Consider the following 22,226-nt stretch of genomic DNA (forward strand, 5'->3'; position numbering starts at 1 on the left):
TCGCTCTACCACAATTCAGATATTAATTTAGATATTGGATACTCGATGTTTGCTTCGTTTCAAACCATAGTCTATAAATCGAGACCTTCCAATTAGACGTTTGATAAAAATATTTTTCTCTCCTATATACGTGATTCCTCTAAGAATAAGAGAAGCAATGGGAAAGGATAAAGGTTAATTTAATTGGAAGCGGCGTGTCTTCCATTTCGGAGAACAACTTATCGATAAGAATTATGGGCAACATGGTCGAACGATTCAATGATCTGTTCAATTTTGATTGTTTACAGTAACAAGTGCCTTAACGAAAAAAGACGACGGAACCAGGAGAACCTGTTTATCGACGAGCTTACCGAGCTGATTTCCGCCACGGACATGAGCTCTGGCAAGACTGACAAATGCCAGATCCTTCAGAGAACCGTCGACCAGGTAAGAAGACAGATCTGTACGTTTCTGCCTTTCAAATGGCCGATCGATAAACTCAACAGCGAGTCCTTCGAGATTCGATCAAAGAACGTACCGTGTAATCGAGGGATTCGTTTTCTTTCTCCTCGCGTAAAAGATAAAAAAAAAAAAAAAAAAAATCGCTTTTCAAATATTATATATTCCATTACTTGTATCTAAATCTCTCTTTGTAGTTTTCTCTTTTTATCGCTAATACGGATTTTCTTTCCTCTTCTTTCTTCATTCAAGTTCGTTCTGCTCTTCGATTATTTTACTAGATTAAATTTTGTTGTACAGACCGATTTTTCGTTTGGTCGTTAAATTGCTATTTTATCTTCTCCTCTGATTGAGTACGTATCGATGTTATTTAAGTCGTTACATTCTCCTTTGTGTAGTTATTTTTAATTATGATAAATCGTACATGTATTTTCAGTACGTTAGATTTTTATTTTACAAGCTATTTCAGGTGAACATATCATGTTTTTATTTCTCTTTTTAGTCGTTGCTTCGTTTAACACACTCCCAAGCTTAAAGCATAATTCCATCTTTCTTTTTGCTCCTTTGCAAACGAGAAACAGTATCCCGTTTATAGAACATAGGTATTAGCGTTATCGATATAAGATTTTTTTTTTTTTATTTTTTACGTATATTGCATCGCATAAAGTGAAATTGAAAATAAAAAGAAGAAGAATTTTCTACAAATTTCTATTATCATTCGAGGGCCAATAATTTCTTGCAGTCGTATCTACAAAAGTACCATTATGAGAAACTTCTGAAAGCTTTAACCATTGTATGCAAATAACGTTATTTATCTATCGTTCGAGTTATTAACTTCGTTGTATCGTGTTTTATTGTTCGATGCGAGAGAGACACTTTTATCCGTTAACGTTACAATTCCATGTTAAATTCTGATTTAGAAATATTACAACATTTTTCAAAATAGCACGTTAACGGCGCTTTAACAAACAAAACGTTACCACAACTCTTATTACGTCACACGAGGTGTAATTCTCACACGTTTATGTCGTAATTCGTTCCTTCGCGACGTTGTTCGTTCTTGCGACGAAACACGAATGAAATAGACGCGAATTATTCGTTAGAACGAAGAAAAGAAGCGACAGTAGCAACAGCAGAGAACAGAAAATCGTTCATCGTCAAAAGAATTCCTATCCAAATTCGATTCTACGTTAGATAAACGTTCAGATATCTGTTAATCTATTTAGTGCATTGATTACAGCGATGGTGCATGGTTCACGGTCTTAAGAAAGTTTCATTTTTCGATAAACTTCTCGTGTCGAAGTTGAACGGTAATTATGTTTCCAAGCAACAAAGTTGAAAAATTCACTAAAATGGAGTTAATCGATTTGGATTGATCGGAAAACAACTGAAGAAAAAAAGACTGAATTACCAATAGGTTACCAATATTTTTCACCGTTTATTCCGCGTTTCTGCCTTCCTTTATTTAATCGCAATTTACATCATAGAATTTTTTTTTCTTCTTTTCTTTCCTTCTCGTTACTTTTAAACAGACATTAAAGGAAGGAGAAAGGAAGCGAAGGAGCGCGCGGCGCGGAATTTATTCTTGCATTCGCATAAGCAAAGTCAAGCAGTTCTCGTAGTATGTTGCAAGCGTTCGTTCGATTTGATGTAAATTATACCTGAATGTGGCAAATCCTGACGTGTCGTACAGGACGCGTTTATGCAACCGTCTCCTAAGTGAGAATCGCGTTCGTTTCAGCGAGAAAAGCGATTTTATAACGAGCCAGGCGATTCATCGAGCCCGTGAAAATCTCCACGTTATTTTTCCCGCTAAACCTCGTGATCGTCGCTTTTCCGGTTTAAAAGTTTCTGTTTGAAAGTTGGAAGAGCTATTTTTATGTCACAGGGAAATTATCGTGCAACATTTTACCGGAGTCTAGCGACTCTGCGCGTTATTCTTGAACCGGTCGATCGATAAGGTATTTACTCGTGTATCATTTAAGTGAAATAAAAATTTCAACGCATGCGTCAAATTTTACATTGATTTCTTGCCTGTCTAGCCAATATTCGCGTTTCATTTATATTCGATTGTTATATTCTTCTCTTATTCTCCTTTGTCCTCCATTTTCTTTCATTGCTTTTCGTTCTTTTTCCTCTTTCATTGCTTTCGGTCCTTTCACAGAAATACGGCCGATTTTTCGATTACTCTCTGATCGCGTTTCACGGAAATTTTTCCTATTACTTTTAAAATTGTGCACACTATTATCGCCTATATTTTTGGTCGATTTGTATTTGTAGTAACGGTATATGAATTTTGCCAGTTGTAACAGATTAACGATGAGCTATTAATTAGAAGAAACATTGCATAGTAGGGGACTATTTAAATTATATTTTCAATAAAATTTTGCTCGAATAACGTAGCTGAACGCTGATTTAAGACGATCTTCGTGAAATACAAAACCGAATGGGTTGGACCGAGCGAAGGGAGTAAACGCTGAAAAATGATTCGAAGTTTGATCTACTCGAAAACGTAACGCAATATCTCGGAGATTAAATAGAGTAATCAGTTCTTCGTTCTCTACATTTTATGCAATACATCATTTTATCGCGATAAGTGTTTTATCAAAACAGAACTTTGTACTACATCTTTGGATCCATTTCCAACTTTATTTTTCTTCTCTTTTTCCTTGTAAACATGTATCTTGATAAACGAGGTGTCGTTTCAGTATTATTCCTGCTAATTACTAATTTCCTTGTATTCGTTACAATTTTTCATATTCCCCGGCATTCTTATATTATTTGATAACGATTTCCTAGTAATTTTGTCATTCAAACAAAATCACATTTCTCTTAAGTATTTTTTTGTTTTCAATCGTTCTTATCATTCATTATCTTTGCACCACAATGTTTAATGTTTCGTGCAAGGTTTCGAGCAATCACTTTATTGTTTGCACAGCTATACATATACAGTCGCATTATATTCATAATTAATTCTAAATTATGATAGAATCGAATAATTTTACGTGCATTTATGAGACAGTCGGACAATTCAAGTGAAAATGAACGATCATCCGCTACGTTTGAACGATCGTGCGATGTTTCCATTCTAATTTGATAATATACAAAATCCAATTGCGAAATTCGAGAAATTAGAAATCTTCGTACCATGCAGATTAATTGTCCTTCGACGTTACGCGATGAAATCTTTTGTTGCAAATGCAAATGATTTTTCTTACACGTATAATTGATAAATAGCGATAACATTTATTTGCACGTTTATAAAAGTATTTAATAACGATTTATTTTAAAATTAAAAGTTTCACGAAACTTTATCGCAAGGTAATGCGCGGAGTAGTTTCATTTTCTCATAAATCATTCGATCGTTCCGAGGATCGATAACGTCTTCGATGGACAATTATTTAGACTTGAAAAATCAGTCGACGATTTAACTTTATGGTTGATTTGTTTCACAACGCTCGCTAAAACTGATCCCTCGAAACTCATTCTGCTAATATGCCCGGTCCATAGCAGGCGGCCGCTTCGTGATTTCGGATCTAGAAAATCTTAGAACGTTGGTAGTATATAACGTGGCGTAACTATGAGCCTAATAGCGAACGAAGATCCGAACTTGGCTGAAAGCAGGTTCGACCGGATTGCTGTTCAACTTTCTGGAATAAATCGCAAATTTCTCAGTTTTTTTTTTTTTTTACAACAATTCGATTATACGACGAATTGGTTAGAACGACGAAGATAAGTCGAATTGGATTAATTAATTAGCCGTGACGTGTTCCAAAGGATACGGAATACGCCACGCGACATTTTAGCGGAGCTTTCACTCGGACACGGTAAAATAAAATCGATAATTTCGAACGTCGTCGTAGAGAAAGGAGAGAGGCGCGTTTAGTTCGGTCGATTAAAAGCAATAAAAGCTGGAGAAGCATCGCGATGACGCGACGTTTCTTCGAGATCTTAAGAGTGGAGTGACTGCATTTACGAAAATAAACGCCGTCGTAAATCGCACGAGATCTCGATCCTATTATTCGAAACGAGACAACACAGACGTTTCCTCGTCCTTTCTGTAGATCGATAGATTTAAAAGATTCTTCCGCAACGCGTGTCACGATCGTCGAACTTTTCAACACTGGCGCGGTTCTTCGTCCGGCTGACAAATCCGTTCGATTATCGAGCGTGGCTGAAGATAGTTGGCAGGGTTAAACAACCCTGTTAGCTGCAAAATCGTTTGATTCATCGTACGGATACTCCGATTCGTTTCTTTCATGTCGGCTCGGTTTCCAGGTCCTTTACCCGACACGTAGGTTAATGATAATCGAACCGTAAGATCTGACGTTTTATTTTCGCACGCTGCGCGATTAAGATGTTCATTCATCGCATCAGGAATACGCGATGCGAAGTTGTTAGGTTTTTAAAAGATGTCCAGTCGTTTTGTTAGCTATCTTTCCAGCTCGAAAACTGGTTCCAAAAGATTCATCTGCGGTAGTCAATAAGAACGCGCCGAGATACGGAGACCGAGAGCGGCGATTCCATTGAAACGTTCCGACAGTTTCTCCTAGATACTGTTGCCAGATACCATTGAAAAGGCGCATTGCGTCGCGGCCCGGACGTTCAAACGTTCGCTGTCGTGCGCGCGAAACGTAGTCGAAATCTCTCGATTCTTTTTCGCATAATTCAACCGTGTGTGACTGCAGGTTTCTTAGGAAATGAAATGTGGCTCGAAATAAAGAGATGAATCTCTGTTTCGTTCGGTTGGCCGGTTTAGATCCGCTGGAATAAATCAACGAAATTAGAGGATAAATTTTTCGTTTTGAAGAACATTAAAAGACCAAGAAATAAGAAAGAGGAGAAAAATGAAAAAAAAAAAAAAGAAAACAGAATGGAAAGAGAACGAAGGAACAAAGCGAAGCGTCTCCTTCGAAGAAGTTAAATGTACTCTTTCTCCGGGCTCTCGAGAAATTTATTTCTGGAAGGAACGAAATATATCGATAAAATAACTTTCGCCAAGGGGGAGAAAAAGAAAAAAAGGAGAACATGTCGTTCGAAAAGAAGACATTCTTATTCGCCCAATAACGCTTTACTCGCGTTGTCTTAACGAAACGTTTCTCTACTCCTGGACCGCATGGAAATGACTGATTACGCTCGTCGCTATTTACAACAGGGCAACGATTCGTTTTTTGTCCTTGTTCCGTTCGGATCTGTCAACGAGGATAGCGCTGCGTGGATAAATTCACGCTAGACGTCGTAACGCTCAAAGTCGAAAGGAACAGCTGAGCGCAGCAGTCTCGGGCATTGCGGAAACTGCCTGTCGAACCGTTCGAAACCACGCTATTCTACTTCCTTTCTTTCTTACTTAATCGAATGACAGTACCTCGGTTTATCAAAACTATGATCAGCAAATCTGAAAATTTTAAAGAATATGTTAGTCATGCCTGTATATTCTTAATCGATATTCGCGTTTCAACCTCTGTGTGTGTGTGTGTGTGTGTGTGTATGTGTTTCCAGGTCGCGGTTACACGGCTAATGCTTTACGTCCCTCGATATTGGTGTTGTATCGTTTGTTTCAGAAGCAAGACGCAGGCTCGATTAGTAGCCTGAAATAGATTCGCGTTGCTGAGTTTAACTTTTCATTGATTTCGTCTCAAACGGGAGTAAATCGTCTGAATGTCATTGATGCTTTTACTCGATTTTACTCAATTACATTTTATTCAAAATTTATTTTTATATTTCCAGAAAAGTCAATTTTACCTTGGTCCTTCGTTATTTTGTTACGCTATATGACATTAATTTATTAGATACGCGTTACTTTATTTATAGCTTGTTACTTTAACGTTATATTACGAGAATATGAGAATAATAGTACCAACTTCGTTAAACGAAGGTGAAAAAGAAAATACTTGAAATTAATCGTGTCACATTGTGACGAGATAGTCGCGAAAGTAGCCACATGTATATTAGATTGGTTGAAAACACACAAAACGATAATGGTCCGAACCGACCTCTGATTGTAAGCTATGTGTCTATATACATTATTATGCATACTTATAGAACTAGAGAAAGAGAGAGAGAGAGAGAGAGAGAGAGAAGGAGAGCAGGCATGGAAGGGGTTCGAACTTCCCGTCTGTTCTTCTGCATGTTAGTTTTGCGGTTCACGAACGAGCACATGTCGATTCTTCGCGCCAGGCTCGCGATATTCGGCTCGTTCGCCTTCTTCTTTTGCGAGACATATTGCGATTACGTTTTGGAAAGGAAATTCACGACCCTCGGTGAGCACGGAACTTTCTTCTGCGACGTGCTCGGCGTGACACCCTCGCAAATGAATTCCATAGATACACGAAGAATCGTTAAAAAAGTACTTCTTGAGAGTTTGTCACGTGACCTTGAATGACGTCACCGAGGCCAATAGGAAACCTTCCAAACGGCGTTATAACCCGAGCTACCGGAGCAAGAGTTCGTGTGACGTCATCTGCGCAGTAGAGTCGCGCGCATCCTGTGTCCAACGACGTGACCGAGGTAGAATCAATTGTAAATTTGCAGTAAAAGTCTCTTTCGTTCAAATTCTCCCGTCGTTGCGGTAACAATGATTTTTCGATTTATCATTGAACGTCCGTTTCAAATTTATGTTTGTCACAATGTAGGGCAATCAGGAAGGATCGGTTGATACATTCCCGTCCCTGTGATTTCCTAGTTCTCGCCTTTTCGTAACATTTGCCTTATTCGATTATTTTCTACTTTGATCAACGATGTTCTCGATTAGGTAGAAACATCGATGATGATTCTAAAAGCAACCGAGGAAGAATTTATCGCGTGTGTCGTGTGACGGAACGGGAGAAATATATACGTTTTATAGCAGAGGCTAGCGGCAACGTCGCAAACCGTTTGTCGGACTCAGCCGCCGAGTCACCGACTTTTCGAGGCCACGGTACGTTGTATACCCGTGTGCTTAAATTCATTCCGATTACGAGCGCGATCTACCGGTGCTGGGAAATATGAGCTCAAGGACGAGCTTTTCCCGCACGCTTGTGCCCAAATCCCGGCCGGTAACGCAGAGATTTACTTTCCCTTCTTCGTTCGTGTTCCACTTACGGCTAACCTTGCGACTCTGAATGGCAGCGTTGCGGAGTTTACGCTTTTTCTTTTCTAACCGTTAACTGATTTTACACATCGTTCTAAGATTTGTTATCGAATGATCTTTTATTAGCCAACTTCGGCTATATTTTCCTTTTCCATATTCAACTAGGACACGAGTGTCAAAATATTATTATTAATCCCATAGTTCGCAGGAGAAAGTGACAGAGTATGTATTTTTAATTCACCCAGTGGCCTTCTTGAGTGTAACATTGTTGAACCAGAAATGTTAAATTAATAATTTTATTGACTCTCGCTCTGACACTAACACTAAAGTATATTTCGATTTTACTTTACTTTACTTTATTTTTTCTTATATAAAAAACAAAATATTTTTGTTTGATTTCCACAATTACTTTAGTCATGAAACAAAGTACAACCACGGTCTTATGAACTGTTATAAAGAATAACAGTATGATTTCTTTTGAATAAATTTATTTTCCAGCTATCTACTTGAAAACATTGGATAAAGCGTTTCGTTGACTCTTCTATTTATCTCTCTTTTCTCATTAGTATTGTAAGTTATTTTTAGTTTTATTTGCGTACACATTTTGTTCGAATGTTTTTTTAAAGCAGAAAGCGTGTAGGAATTATGTAGAATTCGTAAATTCAATAAGAAATATTTGCATTACATTTAAACGTAAGTGTTCCTTTGCGATAATGTTTCAATTTTTAGATCCTAGAGCCTGTTTATAAACGACACGTTCAAATAAAGAAAACTTTCATAAATAATCATTGTACAATTATTTGAAAGCATATGCATATGTTATTGCGTTTGCGTTTCGTATTCTATTTGTATTGTAACAAAAGATTCATGAGTAATTGTCTCAAACTTCTAATAGATAGGATAGATACAACAGCTTGTTGTATTTAATTATCGCACAAGCAGGAGGAATGTGGTGGTTTATCAGGTTAAATATTTACTGTACGATGTCGATAATTGAGTAAGAATTAAGTAAGAACTTTTCTACGAATCACACGAAAATTGTTTACGATAGAAAATCTTTCCATTAGTAATACGTATATTCTATCCATCATTAGGTAATTTATTTAACAAATGTTTAAAATTACCGTTATTTGTGTGCTTTTATATTAAGAGCAGTTATTTCTATCGTATTACTCTTTTTCCATATTTCACAAGTTCATTTATCAAGTTTTACGATCGGGAATCAATTTTGAAATCAATCAATCTCGCCATGTGTAATTAATATATAAAAACTCGTTCGCAATGGAAATATAAAACTGTAACGCAATATGAAATTTGCTGTTTATTTTCCGCTTCTAATCGCTCTACTTTAATCAATATTTTGCTTGTGTTCGATTTGGAAAAATTCTCCGTCCTCTATGTGCGAAGCTTTATTGAAAAATGGCCCCGTTCATTTTTCTGTATAATGCCATTGCATTTTTATCCGAATGTCTTGCGCAATCTTAGCTTTGTGCTCGTTGCGGTATAAAGAAAGAATAATTTTTAATATTATTATGACGAGTAAAAAAAATGCGGTCATTGTAAATTATTCATTACATTAAATTAGGATATGTATGTATGCACTGTGCTATGCAATGTGAAATACAATATGCAATGCGACTTGCTGCGGTCAAATGAAGTAATACGGTTTCGCGTTATTATTTAACAACTTGATAAGAAAAGATTCTTCGACTGTGATTCCAACAATATCGTTAGATTATTATTTAGTTTTTACATGTAGAATGGGAAAAAACGATAACCGAGGAAGAAAACGTTTTTCTTATTATCGTATTTTATATTATCGTCTTATTAACGTATTTCTTATTATGATAAATATATACGCCGAGAAAAGTAGAGTTTTATAATAGAATGAAAATTTATCTTAATCCCGTGTTAAATAAATTTTACTTGAAATAAGAAAGCGACGATTCAGAACGGTATTTCGTTTTGTCAATTGTAATATAAGTGTTATTCAGAACGATACGACGTATCGGTTTATTTGAAGTAACAGCAATTTCAAATAATTGTGTCGTTTCATTATCTTTCTATTTCAGCTATTGATAAAAACAAGTCGCTAGCTTCTGGTCTCTCGTAATATATTCAGTCATTTTGGTTACATGATCAACGAAATTATACTTACTTAAATATCTCTTTCGTTTTCACTTACTTTTATGTAAAATAAATCGACTGTTTTTGATAACGAAGCAGCTACCTAACAAAATAATTTATCGTTCAGCATACAATTTCTAGAATGTAAAGATTAATATAGAAAATAAAAGATGAAAGTTTGGTAAATCTTTTAGAAAATTATTTATCGTTGTTTCTGGACAATTTTTCTTTTTCGGCCATTACTAGTAGATGCTATAGAGTGCAGTGTTGATTTAATCGGCATAGAAATGCAAACTATGTACATATGTAACGCGAAATCAGGGTTGCGCTGTTTCGTTATCTTGACACGTGGAACTTCGTGGCACAGTTTACTGTTTTATTAAAATGAATTGGAATTTTTTTTCATATCATTATTTTGCCAATTTTTTACATTTTTAATATATGCGACATATGCAACTGGGATAACAGGAAATTAGTGTTTTTTATTCGACTTTATTATTTTGTGCTACCTTTTATGAAATACTCTAATTTTACTTCTCATTGTCCTCGCCTTCAGAATTAAAAACGTCCAAGAATTATCTTCAACATGATTCAACATGGATATTCACGTTATTCTAAATGTATATATTTTTGATACATTTTTACAGCAATGCATCTATATGAAAATGCTTTTATAATATATTGTTTAAGACGGTATATAATTTATCGAATTGGTGATTTAAACGTTATTAATACAGTTAATGCTTTACGGTTGCTACAATTTATTTTATTTTTCACAGATTCGGCACATTAGGGAACAGGAAGGCCCGAATAGTCATGCGGTACAACAGGGAGAAGTGTCTTCTTCGAATCCTAACATACTGTCCAACGATCAAGTTGGTCCTATTTTACTCGAGGTACAACTCAATTTAAATCGAATCTCATCAATCCATTCTGTTCTTGTTACTTTAGTTCATTGATACGTATACGCCCGGAGCATCTGCATGTTTTCTTTTATTCCTGTTTACTGACAATTTGTAGCTAGATCAACGAAGATCTGCTTCGATAAATATATCTGCTTTGTTAAAATTAATCAAATTTCTGGAATACACAGATATATTACAGATAGCGTATCATTGTAATCGATATATTGTTAACGCAACTTATAAATTAAATTAAAAAGACGTTAGACCGAATAGAAAATTATTTCAACTAAAGATCACCTTTTAAACTTTATTTATTGTATGCTCGCTTATGATTTCGGACATTTACAGATCATCCACTGATGTATAAATTGTCTACAAGACGAGAGATTTTACTTATACGAATAATCCAATCGTTCTAACAAGATCAAACGTTAAATCCTAGAAATATTTTATTGAGTGAAAAAAAAAGAACTACGAATACTTCTTGAAACTCTCCAATATTGATTTTTATAAGAATTAAATAAAAGATAATCTAATGATCAATTAAATTATCGCACTTTCACATAAAGCCGTTTATCTAATCAATATTGTATCTCTTTATTAATCACTGTAGACCATCAATATTATATATATATATATGGAATACCGTTAAAATCAAATTTGCTGTGAAATTTTTGTCCAGGCGCTAGATGGCTTCCTTTTTGTTGTAAATACGGAGGGACGAGTGGAGTACGTAACAGATAACATAACTCAGTACATAAATTACACGAAGGACGATGTTCTCGGCAAGGATATTTATAATATTATTCATCATGGAGACCACAACGCCTTCATGCCGAGCTTGTTGCCTATACCATTAGGTCAGTACGTTTTTCAAATACAACCTCGCTCTTATTTTTCATTTTAATTTCACTTTTCATTTTTTCTTATCTCATCTTTTATTTCGCTTTTGTTTCTTGTTTTTTTTTTTTTTTTTTTTTTTTTTTTTTTTTTTTTTTTTTTTTTTTAACCAAAAGTGGAAGATATATGGAGATTAAGTTTTCTTTAGAGTAGAACGTGTTTCGTCCTCGACGAATACGCGACGAGTACACGATAAAACAATTATTTATGGTTGCTTTTCATATGCGTCAGGGATAGTTATGATAATGTAACTTTAGCATTTATTTACCGGTCGGTGTGCACGTGTACTTTTCAGTTTATCTTGCTTTGTTATGGAACTTCGGTAGCGGCGCATCGGAAAGATTTATCTTGTGTAATGGAAGGAGACAGCTTTGAAATTCTGTAGCGCAGCAGAAATGCGATGCCATCGACGGAGCGCGTTGCACTTCGACAAGTTTGCCTTTTCCTGCTAGCTGTCAGGACACGTGAAATTTTCTTCGCTCGATGCTTACGTTAGTTTACACACTTAAGCTATTTTTTTTTTACATCAAATGCATTGAACTTTTTGATGTTCGAATGAAATACATATTTGTTTGTTTTTTTAATTCTAGTTGAATTGCTTAATACCACGCTCTTTGAAAGTAATGACAGAAATATCTATGAAATATCCACTATATATATTTTAATTATCGTGTTCTTATTTAATCGAATAATTTCCAAAACTTCTTGTCACTTTATTTAAATTATATCCTACAAGTTTCGTAGGAAATTAAACGCTCAAAAGAAAAATTTCGAAGAAAAAATTTCCATCATTCTTGTCATTTTCATAAGCAATAATTTACATTTTTAAATGTATTCGGTAAACCTTAAATTACGATTAACTTTTATCGTTATATTATTCACGTTTTTCATTTGCATAAAAGTCAAGTACAAGTATTCCACAAAGGTTGAAGAATCTCTTCATTCTTTTCTTCTTTTTACAAGTATTACGACGAATTAAAATGATATATGAGATAACCGATTTGTCACATTTAAAAACGAGTTTCGTTTGTAATTCAGCCTGGATGAACGAGCAGCAGCCGCCCCAAAGGAACCGTACCTTCACTTGCCGCTTCTTGGTGAAGCCTCCCGATGATAAAGAAGAGACTATGGAGGAGAAGCAGCAACGAGTATCAAAATACGAGTCTATGCAAATCTGTTCAGCTCTTTTGCCAAATAATAGTGATCGTCTGGAGAGCGGTGACGTATCGTCTGAATCTTCAGACAACGGTCCTTGCGTAATGTGCGTGGCTCGCAGGATACCCCTAAACGAGAAGCCCATTGGTACGCCCATCGAACAGTTCACCGTCAAGTTGGACACTACGGGGAAGATTATCGCGGTTGATGTTATCTGGTTATCGTCTCCTTACTCTGAGTACCTAAGCAAGGTAAAGAGGATGCCAAAGATCTCTGATATATTTGCTTTGGAACTGGCTATTTCTTTTAAATGCTAGACATTATGTCTACGTTATTCTTGAGGCTTATGAAGAAATGATTTTATAGCTATTTAATGTAGTTGAAGTCGAGGAACCTGTGATATTTGTTTCTCTTTGCAGTTGTTGTTGTTCATTTGCAATTTTTTGAAAGTATGATGATCTTATAAGATTTATGGTATTAACGTTAATAAACGTCTTACCTCGTTTGTAAAGTAGTACGTTGCACATAATTATTCGTAACGTTTTATTGCAGGAGCTAATTGGCACGACGATAAGGGACCTGTGCCACCCTGATGATCTCAATAACCTAACTGCACATTTGAACGACACGCTTCAAAAGGGTGAGAGTACCAGTAGCGTGTACCGACTACGCGTTAGTCCTGATAAGTTCCTTAATATTCAAACAAAGTCAAAGCTTTTCAAAGCAAATGTGATGAACACACTTGTTGCCGACTTCATTATGGCCACCAATACCATCATTGGGTAAGTTGAACCATCTCACACGTATTCCCTTCTTATGCGTTACGTACGTTTTTAGTCGTAAAACATAGGCGCAATAAATATATCTTCAAGACTAATTTTCTCAGATTAGTGGTTTTCGGATTAGCAGAGTCGGATTAGTCATTGTCTTTGTAAACGTTCTATCTTACAAATGTATTACTTTCACAAATGGTTCTAAATTTCTTTTCCAAAATGTGACGTTTCATTAAATCTCCGTGAAATGAATATCATTGATAACGATTAATCTGAGGTTGAATGTCTTATTACGTACATTGACTACCAAAGTATGAAAACCTAAAGTTCAAAGCATCTGGAAAATGGAGTTAAAATGCGTACAGATTGTCTTTATTCGATTACATGAACAGAACTAAATACAATCTTGTAAGTTGGAATGCTATGGTATTCAGTGGTATCGAATTAAGAGTAGTTGTACAACTATTAAACTACTAGGATTGCGAGAGGATACCGAGAATAAACCAGTAGAATCTCGATTATTACAAATTACGAGATCGTGAATAACTCAGTTACGACCAGCAAAAAGTAACGAATAATTGTACGATCAGCCTATATTTTATGTTACTCGATTGTTTGTTTAATCGTCGTATAATTAGAGTCGTTAAGGTTTTTCAGTAATCGACGTTCTGCTGGATAATTAAGTAAACTTACTAGTCCCTCATATCGCTTTACTACTGTTCTATTGGAATACAGAGGCAAGGGTGACTATATCTACACGGCATATTCTACCTATGAACTTCCCGCTGCGTTAGGTTTCCGCTAATATATTCTATTTGCCTAACTTCTCCGTGTTTATCTTATGGCTATTGCTTCAATAACATTCTCGGGCTGATTCGAAGGCAAAGTCGAAAAAAAAAAGACGGATAAGAAAAAGAAGTACAGAAATTACACGGAATTTGTTAGCACGTATTCCCAGAAAATAACGCGATTCGTTTCAATTCGAAATTTATTATAGATTATTTTTTTCCAAAAGTTTTCTACAGGTTTTTCGGTAGTGATTCTTTTTTTTTTAGGTTCTTATGAGATTCTTGCATGTTTCGCAATACACGGGGTATTTTTTCTCGGTGTTGGAGATCTGGCCACTCTTGAAATTGAAAACAATTTATTCCCCTCCCCCATTGTGACGTTTTACGATTACGACTTCGTTTATCGCTTTTATATATCGCTTTCTAACACTTCGTTTGCTAACAACTACTATGTATCACACACGCTGGTCTTAATCGTTATCTCATCGCTCACGAATCACTCTTCTTCGCAATGTTCGTCTCCACACAATCACATTCTTCATATATTGTCATCGGAGCGGGAATGGCAAAGGTTAGAAGTGATACGGTACAACGTTTATTGCTGAGATTGTGCAATTGAAAGTTTAAACAACTTCTCACACGATCCTTGCCATTTCATTCTCGATTTACGAATTTCGTGACGTTTTATATTTGTCGGGGCAAACGGTGATTGCAAGACATTCGCGAATAGTTGAACTTGTTCGGTTCTCTTCGGTTGAGAAAATTCTATTTAAATTATTAAAAAGAAATAACGAAAGAATTTGATCAATTATCTGAATATTTCGATTTTATTCGATGAAGAGAGCGGTAGAATATCAAATTAAAAGAAAGAAAGAGATTGGAAACTCGAAGATTCGTAATTCTTTACTTATCGTATTACTTGATAGTTTAGTTCTGATCGTGAAAGATTATGGAAGTTGGTAAAGAGTTTTGCGCTCGCCTAACGCGTTCAGGCTGCGAGTAGTTAGCGAAAGTAAGATTTACGATTATCATGGTAGAATGCGGCAAGTCTTACTTACGCTTATGCAACTTAAAATTAGGGTATCAAGGTAGCACGATTGATGCTGAAGGTTTCTCGGTAAACAGTGCGCGTGACGCGAAGAACATCATTTTTACACGCTTAAAATCCTCTCCTCGAGTGCTATTTAACAACAATCCCTATCGGCTTAATACGATTTATCCATCATTTCAGTCTTCTCATTCGAAGGGATAAAGTGCATATCTGTTCGTTCTCTTTGAATCGCATTGACGTTGTTCCGTGAGCTTGAAACCGCGGGTAAACGCAAGAGATATTACCTGGCCGAGCACTGTTCACCGCGTTCAACGCAAACCGTTACATAGTACATAGTAATGCTTAGTGTTAGACTAAACCGAAAAAAAGTGTTTTTTATGGTAACTGCCAAATACATGTGTTGTTTTGTTTCTTGTCCATGATAGGGACAATGACTTAACGCCTATCGAGGGTGGTCAGCTTTCCAACAACAAAGTGTGCTCTGGACACTCTAGTAACCGTTGTGCGAATAATAGTAATAATAATAATGGTAACAATAACAATAACGTGGGTGGCCCGCTGATGTCCGTGGCGCATCTAAACGGTCAAGTGAGTGGTATCAGTAGTCGGGGGTTGGCGGGTACGTCGTCGCACACCGGTACCGCCGCGACATCGTCAAACTCGATAGTGTTTAGCGCGGCCGAGTCTTGCAACCCCCTGCCGTCGCTGAGTACCAGTAATCCGTTCAACCACTTTTCGGGGAACATGGACTTGGAATTCGAGCTCTTCCCCAGTTCCACATGGGACTTGGATAGTAACAGCGGGTGGGCAGATAGGCCCGAATCGAGAGCGAGCGGGCCACCAAATTCACGACCATCTTCCCAGCCAGCCCCGACATCTCCGAGTCCCCAGGGAACGTTCTCCTCTAACTCGGCGGTGGCGCCTCACTGCAGTCCCCTACGCGCGTTCAGCCCAACTTCAGGCAACGCAGCTCACACCTTCAGTAATTCGTTCCCCTTCAGTCCGCTTCAGGAATCACAGACGTCCTCCTTGACCAACAGCGCTACTAGTAGTGTTAGTGCCAACGGAGCCGCCGGATTGACGCCCAAGAGACAGGATGAAGGGAAGACCGGATGTTCGACGACCAACCAATCTGCCATGGAGGCGGGCAACGCGAGAAACAACGCGACCTCCGTCACTGGAACTGCGGCCGTTGCAGCCGCTGCCGCAGCCGCAGCCGCGGCTGGCCAAACTGGCTCCACCGGGACCGTTATCGAAACTCAGAACAGTGTTGTGTCCACCGAGTCTGGTAGACTAAGAAACTTGTTGACCAAGGGGGCTAGTGCTAGTGAGGACAGTCAGGACAATGCGAATAACGATTCGGAGAGAGAAAATAAACATAGAATATTGAAGATCTTGTTGAATCAGCAAGACGAGGACGATTTTCATCCCGAGCATAATAATAAAGTGCGCACGAGTCCTAGCAACATGCCGAAACCGAGCATGGAGCATTCGAAATCTTCGCTTGGAAATAATATGCTGCTACAGGTAAACAAGCTGATCATTGGCATCCAGAAATTCCAACTGGTATCGGACTGGTGCCAATCGGACTGCTTTCAACTGCTTCGCATTATCTTCTTTTTCTTCTTTCTCCTTTTTGTTTTTTAAATTCCTTATCGTTTCCCTAGCTTTTGTAGTGGACGTGATCAACCAATATATCTATTTTCTTTCATAAGTAGCAATTCACTACTTCTTGCTAATTGAGTCATTAATGTATCAAATAGTATTAGCATATTGTCGACGAACGCTGTATTATATCTGTAATTTTATCAAAATGTTATAGTATACAGGGTGGGAGCTATTGGTTGATCGCAATATATTCTATTATATAGTAATTGTACTTTGTTTTGTATAACTATTTTATTTCGTGTAATCTCTTCTTTTGAAGCTATTAAACGAAAAGAATGACGACGAAGATGAAGAGGCTCGCATTGGCTTGAAGAAGAGGAACGAACTTTTGCAACAGCTTCTGAAAGACCAAGATGACGAGAGAAAAGTACAAGAACAACAGGTAGGTAGCGATAAGCTTAGCCTCAATATAGTTTGATACTATATGGATGTATGTACGTAGCTTATTACGAACTTAAAGTTATTTGGTTTCATTCTATAGAATATAATGGCGTTTTAGTTCTCGGTTCTTTTGTATAGAGTCTTTTTGCATGAAAAATTTTAGAGTTTAAGATTGAAACTATTGATAATGTCGTGTCAGTTTGATTAATGAAAAGTAATTCGAATAGTGTAAGTCACAAACCCGGGAAGAGGATTCTCTGTTGCGAAGTCTTGGATTTCGGAACACGACGCCATCGCCGTCTCAATCAAGCGACAATGTCGGACACGGTGGCTCCACTCAAGTCGGTCAGAAGAGACCTGGCGAAGATGGTGACGTGAACATAGCCGCGAAACGACCCATGGATGGATCGCATCAAGTGTCTTCTTCTGGCACGTCCACTAACGCGACCAGCAAGCTCTGGGAGAGGAACAAGATGTTGGCTTCGTTGTTGGCCAAACAACCTCCTCAGCCAACCACTATCCCACCAATACCTGCATCTGTGATATCGGCTACCCCGCAGGTAATTAATTACTTAATTATTTTCTAATTTTGTGAAGTGTTAGTTTTCTGATTATACTGATCGTGATAATTTTAGTAGTAATTCGAAAGAATGCATTTTTTTTTTTTATTGTACATTATCATATAATTTACTTAGTGAAATAGTTGCCTATCTAGAAAATGATCCAAGTCTGATATTAATTCGCCAATATTTTCAAACTTCCCCATTTCATAAAATTTTTATAAGTGGTTCTATCGTGCATTTAATCTTTGCGGCGATAGCGTTGATTAGTATGTAGTTCCTTCGATAAAAGTTGAAACAGTCAATTCTTTCACTTTTTAAGTCTCAACGTTGAAATTGAACAAGTCGCTTAAATAATTTATTGATATTGTCATCTCTTATGCAAGGACAAGCTGCTTCGCATAGGGTTAAAATCCCAACAGCAACAGCAACAGTCACAACAACAGCAATCCCAGCCACAACAACAACAGCAACAACAGCAGCAGCAGCAACAACAGCAGCAACAGCAGCAACAACAGCAGCAGCAGCAGCAGCAGCAACAACAACAACAGCAGCAGCAGCAGCCTTGGACAGGTGGCAGCTTGCAGTCGGTTGGTGGCAATAATACGATTACGACTACCGCTACTTCCGCACGTACTCCTCTCCAAAGCCAGTCGAGACAACTACCTCGCCAAACAACCAATACCTACCTCACTCATATGCTAAGTCAGGTAATACTCAGTTACTTATTATATAAAATCATTCAATCGTTTATTATACCATTTTGTTAAAATATTGGTCTTTGTCTAATTACAGAGTAATTGAATAAATAATTACGAGACTTGTTACCTGTTTATAGCAACAAAGACCTCAAATTGGTCAAATAGATTCGGAATTTACGGGCAGCGGGGAGTATCGGCAAACGAGCACCGATCCCAGTGGTTGGGACAACCAGTCATCAGATCCTGATCTTTCCGATATATTGGATCAAGTTATCGAGTTCGTGCCGGATGAAGCTATCACAGGTATACAATTAATTATTACTGCCATTAAACGCATGAACCGTGTCTAATATATACTCGTCTTTCACTCGTTTATGTTTAATATATTTTAGATATATAACTGTATACCTTCGCTGTCACGGCATAATTATAAACCTTGTGATTTTGCTTTCTTTTAATGATGCTTCGTTCGAGAGATACTCGTTAGCAGTAAGCTAATACACTCACGGGGGTTATTTGTGCAATTTGTTGCGCGTGTGACAGCGAAAGTAATTATCATTATAGATAATAATTTTTATTCAATAGATTCGTCTGCGATAGCAAATCTCCTAGATGCAATCGAAGCACCGCAAAACAACGCGTTGAACGAGAAGATGGCGATTAACGCGATACAGAAGTCGTTGATGTTATGCGAGACTGCCGTAAATCCAACGTCTTCCACCATAACAATTCCTGGCACGCCTCCAGCTTACTCTACAGCAGTAAGTTGATATCCTTTTCGCGCGTATTTTTATAACGCGTCTGCGATAATCGTAATGTACGTTTAAATATATATGTACACATTACTTTAAACATCGACCGTTCTGGTAGCGTTCTATCGATATTACTTGTCGCATGTTATCGTTACACGGTATTACATGGTCGTAATAATTAATATTTATGAACGATATAATTTTAGTTGGGTACCACCCCTGTAACGACGAGTCATAGTTACCAGCCACCACCGATATATCAACAACAGTCAAGGATGAGGTTTAACACGCAACCGGGCGTCAGGCAGACGACCGCTCAATTCACGCAACAGCAGCAATTACAAATGCAACAGCAGCGGACGAAAATGATACAACAACAACAACAGCAACAGTTGAAGCAGAGGTTGCTTCAGCAACAGCAGCAACAGCAGTTACTCATTCCTTCCAATGCTACAGCTACGGACCAAATTACTACCGGAATTCACAATATCGATAACCTTTTGAACAATACTGTTGCGCCAAATGTATCGTTACAGGTAATTACAGAGTTAGTCTTGAGTTGTTACATAGAATCACAAACTTGTTACACGTAATTGATAAATTATATTGTTCTCAGCGGTCGAGTGTTCCAGATTCACAAGTGTCCCCAGGTTATGGGGGATCCGTCCAGATGCCTTCCGGTCATCGACTTGCTCATTCGTATTCTCATCCTGCAACGTTACCACAACAGTAAGTTAATAATTAGTAAAATTAATAATCATTCTGCAAGTATCTGACATTCTTCATTTGTTTCTAGCCCTATTGTAAACAGTAATTTTAACAGTGGTCAACAAGTGTCTGTGGCAGCGCGACTCTCGCCGCACTCTCCGGCTGGTATTTTGTCATTTTCCCACCCTCAGCCGTTGTCGCCACGGGTGACGCAAGTACGTTTCAAGAGTCATTTAATTAGACAAGGCGTCCTAAATGCCTGTTGCGTAGTTTCATTTGTATTTTTAAGTTTTGTTTTTATTTTATCGAGAGGTGCGCGCGCGCGTCGTTTCTTAGAATAATTTCCATTGTTTACTTCGTGTCCCGTTTATATAATTTGCGTCCTTGTTTACGTACGACACGAATATTTAATTTTTCTTTTACGTTTTGTGATTAAGGGCAACTATGGTAATACCCCGAGATTATTCACCGTTAACCAGGTGAGATCGCAGCAACAACCTACCGCGCAGCAGCAGTTGCAGCAACAGCAGAGATCGATGCCGTCGCCAGGGACTCCGGCATCTGCTCGACAGTCTCCGTTTCCTGCGGAAACCTTTCCCCCACCTACGTCCCCCACAGCCAGCCAATTTCCACCTGGCCCCAATCCTGGTGCTCCAAATCCTTCGACCCAATATCGGTTGCAACGGACCACTTCTACACCTTCAGCTACGACTCAGTTGCCAGGTAGGTTGATATTCTGTTCGGAATCCTTCTTCGTTGACGGTGTAATTATATATATTACGAATATTTATAACGAGACATTTTTTCGTTCGTTGCTACTGATCACGCAGTGGTGCATTTATTACGTTTAAGTCGTGTATCTTCCATAAATTCCATAGGTTGTGTGAAATTTTTTTGTTTTTTATGTGATCGCAATACGTAAAATTATACTGTTAGTATTTACCAATTGTACATTTAAAGAAGAAAGTTTGTAGGCACCTTTTAATGCGTAATTGCAAATGTATATATTAACTTGAACCCGTATTCCGTGCAAGGCGTTGAAAGACTCTAAGACGGTGATCGCGTTGTGATTTCGTTCGTCGTGTCGGTATCGTCAAAGATATTCAATACTCTATATTAGTGTGATTAATCTTAAGTATTTATGCGAATAAACATATATAATACGAATACGAAACAGAAGGTGTGATCTAAATATATATATATCTTGTCGACGCGTACGTAGGTAAGTATAAAACCGATTCCAATATGTGTTTCTCTGTTGTATGTTCAGAAACGGAACAAGTACGTCTAGATTAGATAGATATGTGTATAGATAGTTATTAGACATTTTTTTATATCAGTATTTTTCAACTTGTTCTAATTTTAGAAAGAAATAATTTATTTTTTCGATATCATCTTCTATTGATTTTACAATATATATATATATATATATATATATATATATATATGATACATCCAACATTCTCTTAAAACTAAAATTATATTACAAACAATCTTTTCTAGTATGTCTCCGATACGACCAACAATTTATGACTGTGAGACAAAATATTAAAAAAAATTCAATCGAGTTTAAGCATAATTCGATGATAATCCAAACAAAAGAGGAAATAGTGCATATAAAGTATAATAATATGAAGTAACATGCATTTAATATCCGTATAGTTATATACGATTATATATTATAAAACGAAGAATACGAAGAACTTGACCAAAATTATATTATATTAGACGTATTCCAATCTCAAAGTGGAGCATGGAGGAAAGCTGACTAGAAGCGCTATAAACGCTATTGCTATGAGCTCACAAGAAGCAAGGAGATAGACAAGCTTGATGTTGCAGGTGGGGTAGGTTCGCCCCGGCACTACGGCGGAGTGAGTAAGGAACAACCTCTTCTTTCACCTAGTCATCCACATTCGGGTTGCAACCCGGCAACACCGACTCACAATCAACACAACGTAACGAATACCCAACAACACTTCTCCAACCAACAACATTCTTCTATGATATACCACACGACCGCCAATACTATCAACACAGCTGACATGCAGAACAATCAGTTCTGTTACGATCGGACGTCTGTTCCACTCTATTCGTCAGGGCCTGGGGACACGCAGGATGCCAGGTCTTTGCCTCCCGGTAATCCTGTCAATCACCAATTGGGTGGTAAGTCATGTGACCACTTAATGTCATGTGACCATCACTTCGTCATCATCACACCCCCTTCCGTATACGCCCTTCTTTGTATCTAAA

The 22,226-nt window shown here is 37.4% G+C and overlaps 1 protein-coding gene across 11 annotated transcripts in view; it reads left to right on the top strand.

Moving 5' to 3' along the window:
• Positions 1 to 22,226, top strand: part of LOC122573291 (nuclear receptor coactivator 2-like) — a 128,140-nt gene that overhangs the window by 93,995 nt on the left and 11,919 nt on the right. For 5 of the 11 annotated variants that reach the window (XR_006318699.1, XM_043739410.1, XM_043739414.1 and 2 more), the window contains 16 exons: positions 288 to 426; positions 10,414 to 10,530; positions 11,222 to 11,399; positions 12,478 to 12,845; positions 13,147 to 13,376; positions 15,632 to 16,733; positions 17,134 to 17,256; positions 17,483 to 17,815; positions 18,202 to 18,525; positions 18,654 to 18,819; positions 19,102 to 19,277; positions 19,475 to 19,804; positions 19,885 to 19,997; positions 20,065 to 20,191; positions 20,414 to 20,699; positions 21,816 to 22,139. Coding sequence is in view for 10 of the 11 variants with exons in the window: in XM_043739410.1 (XP_043595345.1) it covers positions 288 to 426; positions 10,414 to 10,530; positions 11,222 to 11,399; positions 12,478 to 12,845; positions 13,147 to 13,376; positions 15,632 to 16,733; positions 17,134 to 17,256; positions 17,483 to 17,815; positions 18,202 to 18,525; positions 18,654 to 18,819; positions 19,102 to 19,277; positions 19,475 to 19,804; positions 19,885 to 19,997; positions 20,065 to 20,191; positions 20,414 to 20,699; positions 21,816 to 22,139 (4,436 nt within the window). In the remaining variant the exon portion in view is untranslated. Of the gene's footprint in view, positions 1 to 287; positions 427 to 10,413; positions 10,531 to 11,221; positions 11,400 to 12,477; positions 12,846 to 13,146; positions 13,377 to 15,631; positions 16,734 to 17,133; positions 17,257 to 17,482; positions 17,816 to 18,201; positions 18,526 to 18,653; positions 18,820 to 19,101; positions 19,278 to 19,474; positions 19,805 to 19,884; positions 19,998 to 20,064; positions 20,192 to 20,413; positions 20,700 to 21,479; positions 21,683 to 21,704; positions 22,140 to 22,226 lie in introns of those variants that run through there. The other 6 variants (XM_043739417.1, XM_043739415.1, XM_043739418.1 and 3 more) reach the window with 5 other exon arrangements.

This window comes from Bombus pyrosoma, linkage group LG12 (genome assembly GCF_014825855.1).
Source record: "Bombus pyrosoma isolate SC7728 linkage group LG12, ASM1482585v1, whole genome shotgun sequence".
Lineage (NCBI taxonomy): Eukaryota > Metazoa > Arthropoda > Insecta > Hymenoptera > Apidae > Bombus > Bombus pyrosoma.